The 12,064-nt window shown below is 56.8% G+C and overlaps 1 protein-coding gene across 1 annotated transcript in view; it reads right to left on the bottom strand.

Moving 5' to 3' along the window:
* LOC142908977 (TPR and ankyrin repeat-containing protein 1-like) overlaps positions 1–12,064 on the bottom strand; it is a 37,698-nt gene that overhangs the window by 4,875 nt on the left and 20,759 nt on the right. Inside the window, exons 13-19 of the mRNA XM_076059663.1 lie at positions 10,705–10,867; positions 9,774–9,862; positions 8,903–9,006; positions 7,698–7,827; positions 6,747–6,814; positions 3,793–5,647; positions 1,247–2,393 (exon numbers count right to left, since the gene is read on the bottom strand). Of these exons, the coding sequence (XP_075915778.1) occupies positions 1,247–2,393; positions 3,793–5,647; positions 6,747–6,814; positions 7,698–7,827; positions 8,903–9,006; positions 9,774–9,862; positions 10,705–10,867 (3,556 nt within the window). The remainder of the gene's footprint in view (positions 1–1,246; positions 2,394–3,792; positions 5,648–6,746; positions 6,815–7,697; positions 7,828–8,902; positions 9,007–9,773; positions 9,863–10,704; positions 10,868–12,064) is intronic.

Raw genomic sequence — 12,064 nt, 5'->3', positions numbered from 1 at the left:
CGCTTCTCCAAGATCCATCATCAGCGGATGCGATTAATTAATAAACCGCATCCGCACAGAGCGGGGGCAGAAGCAGATACCTGATGCAGAAATGGAATATTAAAAACTCTCCTGGATGCGACTGTGGACACGTAACGACGCAATTCCCGATCATCCAACAAATACGCAGAAGACATCGTTACAGCGATACACCCGGTGTTCCTGACGCGATTGTCCGGCTTGACCCCCCATGCACGTCAAATTGTGCACGTTGCTCTGCATCCATATCGGCAGCCGTACGAATGGAAAATAAAAGATCGCCGTGATCAATCCACCGCCGAGTGAAGGCCTCCCGGGGCCACTGCCACCGCCCGCGCAATCCCGCGGTGCAACAATCTCGATCTCGTCGCTCCGGTGGACGCGACCTCTCTCTCTCTCTCGGACGCAATGTCCCTTCGCCGCTTGCTCCGTTATCGGCGTCGACCATCGGGTAACCGTCGTTCCTCCCGGTCCGTTGACGACGCGTCCTGCCCAAGCCCCCCAAGCTCGCTTCTCCTAGCAGCAGCACTTTGGATGTCTTTTGCTGGTGTTTTTTTAATACTTTGCCCAAGCTTTGATAAATACAAATACAAATTATCACTTTTGATTTAAAGCTTTCGTGATTGCAGGAATTCATATTCTTGGTTCTTTCGGTAAAGTCACCACATAGAAGGGAAAAAATAAAATAGTAAAAATATAAAACAATAAAATTCTCACGACGTTTCAACTGCAACACAAGCAATCATCGTCAGGTGTGAAAACCACAGCAAGAACATTTGAAAAAAAAAATTATTGCTGTGGTTTTCACACCTGATGATGATTGCTTCTTGTGTTGCAGTCGAAACGTCGGGAGAATTTTTTAAAAAAATATTTTTATTGTTTCCCTTCTATGTGGTGACTTTACCGAAAGAACCAATAATACAAATGATCACTTATTTATATTTAGTGAATTGCTTAACCATCTTCTCAGTGTTGCACTCCTATCGGTTTTTATTGCATTGATTGCTGTTGTAACTGGCTGACCCAGCCCCCCCCCCCCCCATTCTGGACATCCGCGGGAAAGAGCTTCACAGCTCACCGGATTCCTCCTTGCAGTCTAAATTAAGATTCCGATCGGACGCGGCGAGCAGGAAACCGAGGAGGACATCTTGGTAAAACAAATCAAGGCGAGCGGATATTTAAACCCCCGATAGCCGTGCACGCGACGAGGAGGAGCAGCGACCCTTACCATCCCAAAGCACGCCGGTGCGCTGCTCGCGCTCCAGCAGCTCCACTCGCTTCATCGCCTCCCTCAGCTCCTCCCGACGCATCTCCAACCGCGCGCCGGCGCGCCCCCGGCGGCGCGGCCCTTCCGACCGCCGGAGCCCCGCCGCCGCCTTCCGCGTCGCCGGATCTACCAGGCGACGGAACTCGACGACGTAGGCGTGATACCGCTCCGTCCCGGACGCGTGGCCCCGGGACCCGTAGTGGCCGCTCGCCGAGACGCCGGACGCGCCGGCGGCGGCGGCGGCGGCGTCGGCGTCGGCGTCCCGCTCCTCGGCGAAGCTCACGCCGCACACGCCGCAGCGCCCCTGGGTCAGCCGCGCGGGTCTGAGGACCGTCTGTCCCGTGGCTTCCTCCCTCAGCCCGGCGCTCAGGGCCACGGCAAACTGCAGGGCCCGCCGTGCCGCTCTCCACCTGCGCCGAGCCTTCAGCCGCGTCCGCTCCTCCGTCTCCCGCCGCGCGGCCAGATGACGCAGCAAGAGCAGCTCGCTCCGCTCCTCGTCCTCGTCCTCCTCCTCCTCCTCCCCCCTCTCCTCGCCGCCGTCGCCGTTCGGGAACCGCCCCGGGCTCGAAGCGGAAATCCCCGGCTCCCCCGGGTCGCGCTCAAATCGCTCGGGGAATCGGGAGGCCGACGACCCGCGGCGGAGGAAGAAGCCGCACCTCCGCGAGCTCCACACGCAGTCGTAGAGACGATCGCCATCCCTCTGCCGCAGAAGCGCGTCCAGGACAGCCGCCACGTCGCCGGGTCCTTTGGCCGCGTCGGCCGCTTCCAGGCAGCGCAGGAGACGCGGCGGCAGCCTGTCCCGCCTCTCGGGCGGAAGGCCCTCGCCGGCGTTCCTGACGGCCGCGCGGATGCGGGACTGGAGCTTCGCCCTCCTCAGGATGTGGACGTTAACGAGCATGACCAGGCACAGCACGACCAGGCGCTCCGCTGCCCCCGACTCCACGCAGGGGTCATCGCCGCAGGCGTCGAGCAGGAACTCGTTGCGCTCGCCGCACACCATGAGGGCCAAGTGGTCGACGTGCCTCAGCACTCTGTCGTGGCCGGAAGGTTGCTGCTGGCCTCTGCCGAACTCATTAATAGCCTCGAAGACGTCACGGTGATGTTTCGCCTGAAGGGGGGAACGATGAAACAATCTTGATTTTAAGCTTTCGTGGCTGCAGGAATCCACACTCCTTGATTCTTTCGGTAAAAGCCCACGTGGTAGGTAGAAAATAAGACGAAATAAAACGAATCGCGACAACAGGTGGGACAACCACAGCAAGAAAGAATTGCTGAAGTGGGCGAGAGGTCTGCCGTGACAAGAGGTCATATAGGTAAGAGAGGGGGGAGGAGAGAGAAGCGCTAGGGGAAGAGAGGACCTGAGACCGGGGGGGAAGTGGGCAGGGCTGGGAGTGGGAGGCTGGGGAAGCTGGAGATGCGGATATGAAGGCAACAACCATGAAGCAGTTAAGTTTTTTACCTGGTTAATAACATCCTTCCAATGATTGCTCAATTTGTATCCAAACCTTAACTGCTTTATGGTTGTTGCCTTCATATCCGCATCTCCAGCTTCGCCAGCCTCCCACTCCCAACTCTGCCCACTCACCCCCCCCTCTCTCTCCCCCCTTGCTCCTCCCCCCTCTCTTACCTATATAACCTCTTGTCACGGCAGGCCTCTCGCCCACTTCAGCAATTATTTCTTGCTGTGGTTGTCCCACCTGCTGACGGACGCCTGTTGTTGTTGTTGCGCACGAAACGTGATTTAATTTATTTTATTTTCTAACCACCACGTGGACTTTACCGAAAGAGCCACAGAGTGACAATTAAACGGCGTGAGAGAGCGAGCGTCCGGAGCATCGCGCTCACGTGCTCCGTCAGCGTGGGTCACGTTGCGAGAGCCGTACGATGATACAATCGCACCAAAACGCGTCGCCAACTCTGTGCCTGAGTTGCCGTGGCCAATCTCCTCGTTGAGTTTTGGGCTCGGAGGCGGTTGCTGAATTTGGTTGTTGCGGATTGTCCGTCAGCTTACCGGTGAGCCGCAACTTTAAAAGTTTGCGTGCCGCGCCCGACGTTCAATTTGTTTGGCCGTGTGCGGCGGGTGCGGTGTTTCTAATGACACGCAGTTGGCCAGATCAACAATCGATTACGATTCAATACACGCCAAGACTCCGTCCACACACACACACATACACACACACACATACACACACACACGTACACACATACACATACACACACATGCGCCTATCTGCTTGGTGCCGGCTGTTATAGCCACATCGTGGGCGCTTAAACTTTTCGATCAACGGGGACGGTTTTCTCACGATCAAATTCCGTTCATGTCGGATCATTCTCAGCAGGAGAGAGCCACCGCAACCCCCGCGTTACAGAGAGACGGACGGACGGACGGCCGGACAGAGTTGACGCACGACTAACTTTCACTCTCCGTTGGAAAAGCCTCACGGAAAAACGTCCGGGAGGTAAATATCCGCGAGGCGCCCCCCCCGGTCCGCGCGTGGCGCACCCACCCGCGGGTTGGGCGGATGCATCCAGCTCCACAGGTTCAGCGCGGCGAGGTAGCCCTGCGGCAGGCAGACCGTGTTCACGTCGGGGTGCGCGCTCGCGTGGACCGCGCAGACCAGCACCAACTGCAGCTCCGCCATCGCCGCCGCGTTGGCCACGCTGGGCGTGAGGCCGCCGCCGCCACCGCCGCCGCCGCGACGCTGCCGCCGCGTCCCAATCAGCTTGCGGAAGCGGCAGAAGGCGTGGATCGAGCCCAGCACGTCTCCCCGCGCGAACGCCTTCTCCGCCGATTCCGCGAAGAGGTTGAAAAAGCTGGCGTAGCGTCCATTGGGCAGGACGAGCATGCCGGCGGCGCCGCCCGGCCCCGACCTCTTCCGCTCGACGCGCCGGCGAAACGCTTCTTCTTCTTCTTCTTCGGCGCGCAGGAGCCTGCCGGGCTCCGTCGGAGAATTGACGGCGCGCGCCGCGCGGTACGCCTCGAGCCAAAGGTCGGTCGATTCCCTCCGGCTCTTCTCGCCGCGGGAGGCGACTTCCCGCGCCACGAGCTCGCGCATCGCGGAGCCGACGTGAGGGTTGCTCCGTATCGGCGCCAGGATGTCCCCGCAGGACGCCGGGCTCTCCGACAGCCCTCGCGGGTGGAAACGGCTGGGGAACAGCAGGGCGAGGAGGTCCTCGCAGTCAGCCAGCTCTGGCTTGGGAAGGAGCGCCTCCACAAATTTTGCCGCTTCGGGGCTCCGGGACTCCAGTTGCGGGATCGCTTCCAGGAGAATTCCGGACAGCGTCACCAGGTGAACTTTGCTCGCCACCAACTTTTTCAATTCCGCCCCGCCGGCCGCGCCGCCGTGCGTGCCGCGGCAATCTCGGAGCGGGCACGCCCCTCCCGTCGGGTGGCGCCCGCAGACCCCCGGCGTCTGGCGCGCGCGGGACTCCGCCGCCCGGGCGAGGCGCTCGCAGCGACCCAGCAGGTGCCGCGCGAGGACGCGGTCCGCCTCGGGCGTGGGCACGCGCGGCGGCTCGCCGTCGCCGTGCCTCGGGCCGCCGGGGACGTCGAGGAACCTGGAGCCCTCCTGCGTCAACACCCTGCAGGTCCCCTCGCTCCGGCTCAAGCCGTAAAACTCGCAGCTCTGCGCCAGCCACTGCTCCCGATGAGCCGCGGCCTCCCCTGATCTCGCGCCGCCGCCGAGGAAGCTCGCCACGAGCCGCAGCAGGGGCTGCAGCACCTCGAGTATGATGGGGACGACGTGCGGCGACCCCCCGCCCTCGACGTCCAGCAAAGCCGCGGTCGCTTCGGCAGCGCCCACGACCACGTCGGCCTCGAGGAAGAGCGTGATTGCTTCACGCAGGAGGTCTTCGTCGCTTTCCAACTTCCCAAGCATGTAGCAGGCTTCGGCCTTCCCGCTCACAAAGTTGTTATTCTCGCACGTTTCCCTCACGCTCTGGAGTTCTGCTTTTATTTCGCGCAAAGCTTCCTCCTCCTCCGCCTCGTCTCGTCGGCTGGCGCGTGCCCGCAACGCCCGCAACGCGGCACGGGCCTTCGCCAGGAGGCACTCGCCAGCGAATTGGCTCCCGGGCCTGGCGAGCCGCAACGCGTCGGTAATCATCCCGTGTTCTCGAAGCATCTTCCCGGCTTCTTCGACCCTGCCCCTCTGCTCGAGGAGGGCGACGGCCTGGGCCAAAAAGTCGTTCATCCTGAGGAAGGCGAGCTGCTCCTCAAAGGCGACGCGGGACAGCGAGCTCATCATCGCGCCCTCGTTGCCCCGCTCCACGTGACGCCTGGCGGCCACGAAGCGGAGCTCGCGCCACTTCCACGGGAAGTCCACGGGGGCGAGGCCTCCGTCGGGGCTCTGCTCGGCCTCACACCTGGGCGCACCGCACCGTGGCACGGGGGGGGGGGGGTCCAGAGTGACGGTGGCACCACGCCGTTCAACACTTTTAAACGTATGGCCGATCACGTTTTGATTCCATACAGCCCCTTCGCTAAGGTGCCCAATGGAGAATTGGCAATGATACATACAAGTGTTTTTTTGGGTTAGGTCGCTTAATTATAAACGTGTCCACATTAAGCCGGCCACCACCTGACACAGCCAATTGGTAATGTTTGGCACGTGAACGGAACGTGGCAATTGGTTACTAGTACAGCACACCGGTGTGTTGGGAGAGTAAATCCAAAACAACATTCATTTACAATCTGACTACGATGTTTCGCCAGCAATTACAACTAGCATCATCAGGCGACAGCCAGATTTATGGAAAAATCCTGCTGTTTCGCCTGATGATGCTAGTTGTAATTAATGGCGAAACGTCACTTGGATTGTAAATGTGGATTTACTCTCCAACACACCACCGGTGTGCTGTACTAGTAACGAATTGGCGTGTTCTGTTTAACGACACATTTATATTTACGCAATTTAACCCCAAAAAACCCCTGTATTATGAACGATATTGGTCGTGAAAGCCTACGTGTTGGAAATCGAACGGTGCGATGAGTAGCCCGTGAATATGATGAGTGCAATAAACGATGATGAAAGTGACAATCAGTAGTTGATGATGAATGAGTGTGATGAATGGGTAGGGAAGTTGGGAAGAGAGATCGTGTAAAAGATGGGGAATGGATGGGGAAGGGGAGTTGAGGGTAAGCAAGGGGATATTCGTCAGTTTTTAGAGAAGAGTGAAAAATAACGACGCTGATTGTTTGGCGATAATGCGCAAACCGTGGTTTCTCAATCATCCAGCTGTAAAAACACGCCAAACAATCTCTCAGAAACTTCACGAACTGTCTAACCGTTACAACAACTGATGCAGCGCCAAAATCGAAGCGTACCAGATCGCGCAGCGACACACGAGGACGACGACGACGGTGGGTTGTCGTACGACTTTAACATGCGAAGAGGGCAACCTGGTTGAGCGGATGAAAGTCGCGCGATTGAAATGCAACCCGGGGCACGGGCGGAGTACAAACCGTTCAATGAGCCTCGCGGCCTCGTCGTAGCACGAGCTCTTCATGTACCACCCGACTGCCTCTCGCACCTACTCGCACACCACGTGCAGCACGCGAGGTCAACACGAGGTCAACACGAGGTCAACGCCGGGTCAACACGAGGCAGTCCGACAGCGCTGCTGCTGCTGCTGTCCTCGCATTTCGACGTCATCGTTCGGTCACTGGGCGACCCATCGGCTCGCTAACACTTGAGAACCCGCATTATTCACAGGTGGCTGCAGCCCGGATTCGAATCCGGTTCTTCTCAGGGGTGGCCATCGCAGCGTTTGGGAACTCTTTGAGCCACCCGGCCACTTGGCCCCTAGCCCTGTATCATTAACGAGGCTCCAGCTCGTGCCAGGCAGCTCGGGATAGGCAACACTCGGTGAGCACGTGACACAAAGCCACGCCGTCCTTCAGGACGTGCCTCCTGCGTCGCTTGGCAATTGTCGCGATATCAATAATGGGGCAGGATCCAATGTCGTGGCTTATAATAACGGGCGACGTACTTAAGATGATGAATAACTTTTGATTTAAAGCTTTCATGACTGCAGGGATTCATATTCTTGGTTCTTTCGGTAAAGTCACCACGTAGAAAAGAAAAAATAAAATAGTAAAAATATAAAACAATAAAATTCTCACGACGTTTCGACTGCAACACAAGCAATCATCATCAGGTGTGAAAACCACAGCAATATTTTTTTTCCAAATTTTCTTGCTGTGGTTTTCACACCTGATGACGATTGCTTGCGTTGCAGTCGAAACGTCGTGAGAATTTTATTGTTTTATATTTTTATCATTTTATTGTTTCCCTTCTACGTGGTGACTTTACCAAAAGAACCAAGAATATGATGAATAACGTTTACAGGCGTGGGATGAAAGATGGTAAGGGGGGGGGGGGGGGTGGTGGTGGTGATGATGCCGGAGGCTCACCTTGCCGAGATGCTCGCACAGCCTGCCGCAGAGGGGGTAGCTCTTTGCGTTCTGCAGGCACTTGAGCGCCATGTGGGGCAGGCCACACTCGAGGTACGTTTTGGCCAGGGCAAGGTAGTCCTGGGCCTTGCTGCTCGCAACACGCGGGCAGCAGCAACAGCAGCAGAGGGGGAGCGTCGTTGCATACCGAGAAGCGGCGACGTTCTGTGGTGCTCAAGCCTGGCTCGGTATCCTTTAAAGCAGACGTGGGAAAAGTACGGCCCCCGGGCCCTATACGGCCCGTTGGGCTTTTTAATCCGGCCCGCCGAACTTGTCCAAATATTATTATTAAATTAAATTTTACCTTTCTCCTGTAATGCCCCCAGTTTCCCCATTAGATGGCGCACTTTGACCGGGAGTGTGGTGTATAGGCCCTATGTTCGTGCAATTTGTTAAACTGCCTTGCAAATAAATGCTTTGCTACCTGTTAAAGGCCAAATCCTTTCACGTAATGATTTTTAACACGTAATTTTTATTCAGTTCACACAAACACTCCATCCATCTGTTCCTGGCCCGGCCCCTCTGTCAAATTTTAGAAACCATCGTGGCCCGCGAGTCAAAAAATTTGCCCACGCCCTGCTTTAAAGTCATGGGCAGTGACAAAGGCTCGCGAGTTAGAGTTACAGTGTTAATGTGCGTCCCATTGTTTAAACAAAACTAAATATCATCGCCGGCTGTGTTCTATCAACCGTTAAATGAAGGCCTCCCCGAGCCGCCGCCATTCCTCATTGTCTAACAATTCAGCAATTAAATCAGCTTCTAGCACAAAAAGCCGGTAATCGTGGCTCCGTCTCCCACGGCGGTCGCCCTTCACCGGCGTTGCGTTCTACCCGGGACAATTTACTCTTTTCCGGTCAACTTGACGTCTCTGATTTCTGTCTCTTCTCTGATCCATGCGTTTTACCTTTTAGTCTCTCAGTGTAATTCCCCCCCCCCCCCCCACCCCCCACCCCCCACCCCCATGTACCTCTGCACACTTCTTTGCGCCTTTCGTAACAAAAAACATTTGGAGGATTGGGAAGCGTGGAACCGACTCGCGGGTGGCACGGAACCGGCTTCCCCGGGCGCTCTTCCCCCCCAGGCGCCGCCGACGCCGGCTTCCTCGCTACCGAGCGCCGACCCCCCGCCTGGCCCTCCGCGAGGGAGCGGCGCAGGTGCGGCCGTACCCGGGGCTCCATCCGCTGCTCTGCGTGCGCAGCGCCGCGTCGTGAGCCAGCGCCAGCTTCTCCTTCACCGCAACCCCACCCTTGCGGTAGCACTTGGCTGCCACCTGGACACAAAGACAAAAATCTGTCGGGGCAAGCGCTGGTTGCGAGCGCGCTACGAAGCTCCGGCACGGCGCACGAGAGGCCGGTTGCCATCGCGCCGCCGTTTCCTTATCCTGGAGGAAACTTCCTTGCGTGGAAGCAAGCGCTTCTGTTTGTTTGCCTGCGTCATCACACGTGCGCGTGTGTGTGTGTGTGTGCGTGCGATTCCTCGCGTCTTATTTTGCGTTGCAAAATATGAACGCCTCCGGTATAATGCCAGCAAGGGTAAAACCTTTTTTTTTATCATCTCAAAACTGGCAAAAGGGTCGCCGTGGAAATGTTTTAGCTCTGCTATGTTCTGAGTGGGCCACCTCTGCCAAAGGCCTTGGGTTACAAGATGTTAAATACCTCGCCTGGGTTACAGGAGGTTGTGGGTTCAATCGCGACCCTGATGCCTGGAGTTTGCATGTCTCCCTCCCTCTATCTCTCTCTCTCTCTCTATTCGTGGACGCATGGAGTTTTCTCCGGGCACTCCGATTTTTCCCTCCACGTTGATCAATGTGCGTTAACAGGATTTGGCTGCTAGATTAGCCAGCGCATTGAGCTTTGATTTGTGGCCAGGTTGCTTCCGAAAAATAGCTCTATAACTCAGTGGGCCTTGCCTGGTCAAATAAAAAAGCTCAGTTTAGTGAAATTGGTAACCGTGAATTCAATAACAAGCACTGGCAAGCGACGGCTGGACTGCCACGCTGAGGCCCAGGTGTCCAGACCGAGCTGTCTCGGCACTCACCTTCCAGCGACGATGCTTGAAAAAGAAATCTCCCTGAGCGTTCCACTCCTCCGGCGTGGAAGAGCGCACAAAGACACCATCATCCAGGCCTGCAGGGCATAAGACAAAGGTCTCCCGTATAGCCTTAACAGACTGTTGGGGAAAGTGCTGTTAAGCGAGCTAAATCTTACAATGAGAGGAGAGAGGCAGGAGAGAGCGTGGAGGGTGGTGGGGTGAGATGAGAGGGGAGAGGCGGGAGAGGACATGGAGGTGAGTATGGTGAGATGAGAGGGAGGAGAATGCATGGAGGTGAGTATGGTGAGATGAGAGGGGAGAGGCAGGAGAGGACATGGAGGTGAGTATGGTGAGATGAGAGGGAGAGGCAGGAGAGGACATGGAGGTGAGTATGGTGAGATGAGAGGGAGAGGCAGGAGAGGACATGGAGGTGAGTATGGTGAGATGAGAGGGGAGAGGCAGGAGAGGACATGGAGGTGAGTATGGTGAGATGAGAGGGGAGAGGCAGGAGAGGACATGGAGGTGAGTATGGTAAGATGAGAGGGGAGAGGCAGGAGAGGACATGGAGGTGAGTATGGTGAGATGAGAGGGGAGAGGCAGGAGAGGACATGGAGATGATTATGGTGAGATGAGAGGGAGAGGCAGGAGAGGACATGGAGGTGAGTATGGTGAGATGAGAGGGGAGAGGCAGGAGAGTGCCTGGAGGTGAGTGAGATGAGAGGGGAGAGGCAGGAGAGGACATGGAGGTGAGTATGGTGAGATGAGAGGGGAGAGGCAGGAGAATGGAGAGTGCCGTGGAGTGAGACGAGTGCTAGTCAGTGGCTGAATGGAGGCTCTTGGGACAAGCAGGATCGTGCGAGCGCCAGTTGGACGGCCGATCGGCTCGGGAGCCGGCGGAGCGTTATCGCCGAAGCGGCGACGCGACTCCGCCACCCACCCTCCTCTTCGCCCGGGGTGGCACGGACGAGCGTGACGAGGTTCCTCCCGACGAGGTAGCGGAACATGGGCGTGCGCTTCTCCTCGTGGTCATCGAACACCCACAGGTTGACCCGGGCGCGCGTCACCGCCGTGTACAGGCGCTTGAGCTCGCCGACAAGCACCTGGGGGAATGGATACGGCGCGGTGAGCCGGCGCGCCGGCGTCGCCGCGTGGCCTCGGTAAAACCCCCTTGGCAAGTGGAAACCCTGCCGCTCGGTGTAGCCGCCGCCCTCCGCAGCATGTGTGTGTGTGTGCGTGTCTGTGTGTGTGTGTCTGTGTGTGTGTGTGTCTGTGTGTGTGTCTGTGCGTGTGTCTGTGTGTGTCTGTGTGTCTGTGTGTGTGTGTCTGTGTGTCTGTGTGTGTGTGTCTGTGCGTGTGTGTCTGTGTGTCTGTGTGTGTCTGTGTGTGTGTGTGTGTCTGTGTGTGTGTGTGTCTGTGTGTGTCTGTATGTGTGTGTCTGTGTGTCTGTGTGTGTGTGTCTGTGTGTGTGTGTGTCTGTGTGTGTGTCTGTGTGTGTGTGTCTGTGCGTGTCTGTGTCTGTCTGTGTGTGTCTGTGTGTGTGTGTCTGTGTGTGTGTGTCTGTGTGTGTGTGTCTGTGTGTGTGTCTGTGTGTCTGTGTGTGTGTGTGTCTGTGTTTGTGTGTCTGTGTGTGTGTGTGTGTCTGTGTGTCTGTGTGTGTGTGTCTGTGTGTGTGTGCGAGAGACGCGCCGAGTGTGCGGAGGCGCCCGGCGCGTAGCGTCGAACGTCTTTCACGCCGTACGTAGCCAACCGACCTTCGTAGGAGGCGCATGGGATGAAGAACAACGAAACTAAACAATGCGAGAAGCGGTCCTGAAGAAGGAGGGGCGTTTCAGAGAGCTGTGGAAGCGCACCCTGAAGGCGCGCGATGCGGCGGCCGTCTTTGTTCAACGGGCCAGCCAAAGGCCGCTGCAAGGGTGGGGCGGAGTTTGCGGCGATGGTTTGCGCTCGGTGACGAGATCAGCGATGGTTTTGACACAAACCGTTCCAGCTTGCCAATTTTCACGAGGGTACAAAAAAATGAAACCCCGCGCCAATTTTCACCCCGGGGGATTCTTCAAATGCCTTTTCATCGAACAATGTCGATGACGGCAACGGTTTGCGTTTGACAGAGTGCCACCTCCCTCCTGTACGCTGGGTCGTCCCAGAGTGCTGTACACCTTACATCTATCTATATTCTTGGTTCTTTCGGTAAAGTCACCACCACGTAGAAGGGAAACAATAAAATTATAAAAAAATAATTAAAATAAAATTCTCATGACGTTTCGACTGCAGCACAAGCAATCATCATCAGGTGTGAA

This window comes from Petromyzon marinus, unplaced genomic scaffold, assembly GCF_048934315.1.
Source record: "Petromyzon marinus isolate PM22_M1 ecotype Great Lakes invasive population unplaced genomic scaffold, UKy_Petmar_22M1.pri1.0 PM_G_Scaffold_11, whole genome shotgun sequence".
NCBI classification, from domain to species: Eukaryota; Metazoa; Chordata; class Hyperoartia; order Petromyzontiformes; family Petromyzontidae; genus Petromyzon; species Petromyzon marinus.
This window is presented reverse-complemented; position numbering and strand designations above follow the sequence as displayed.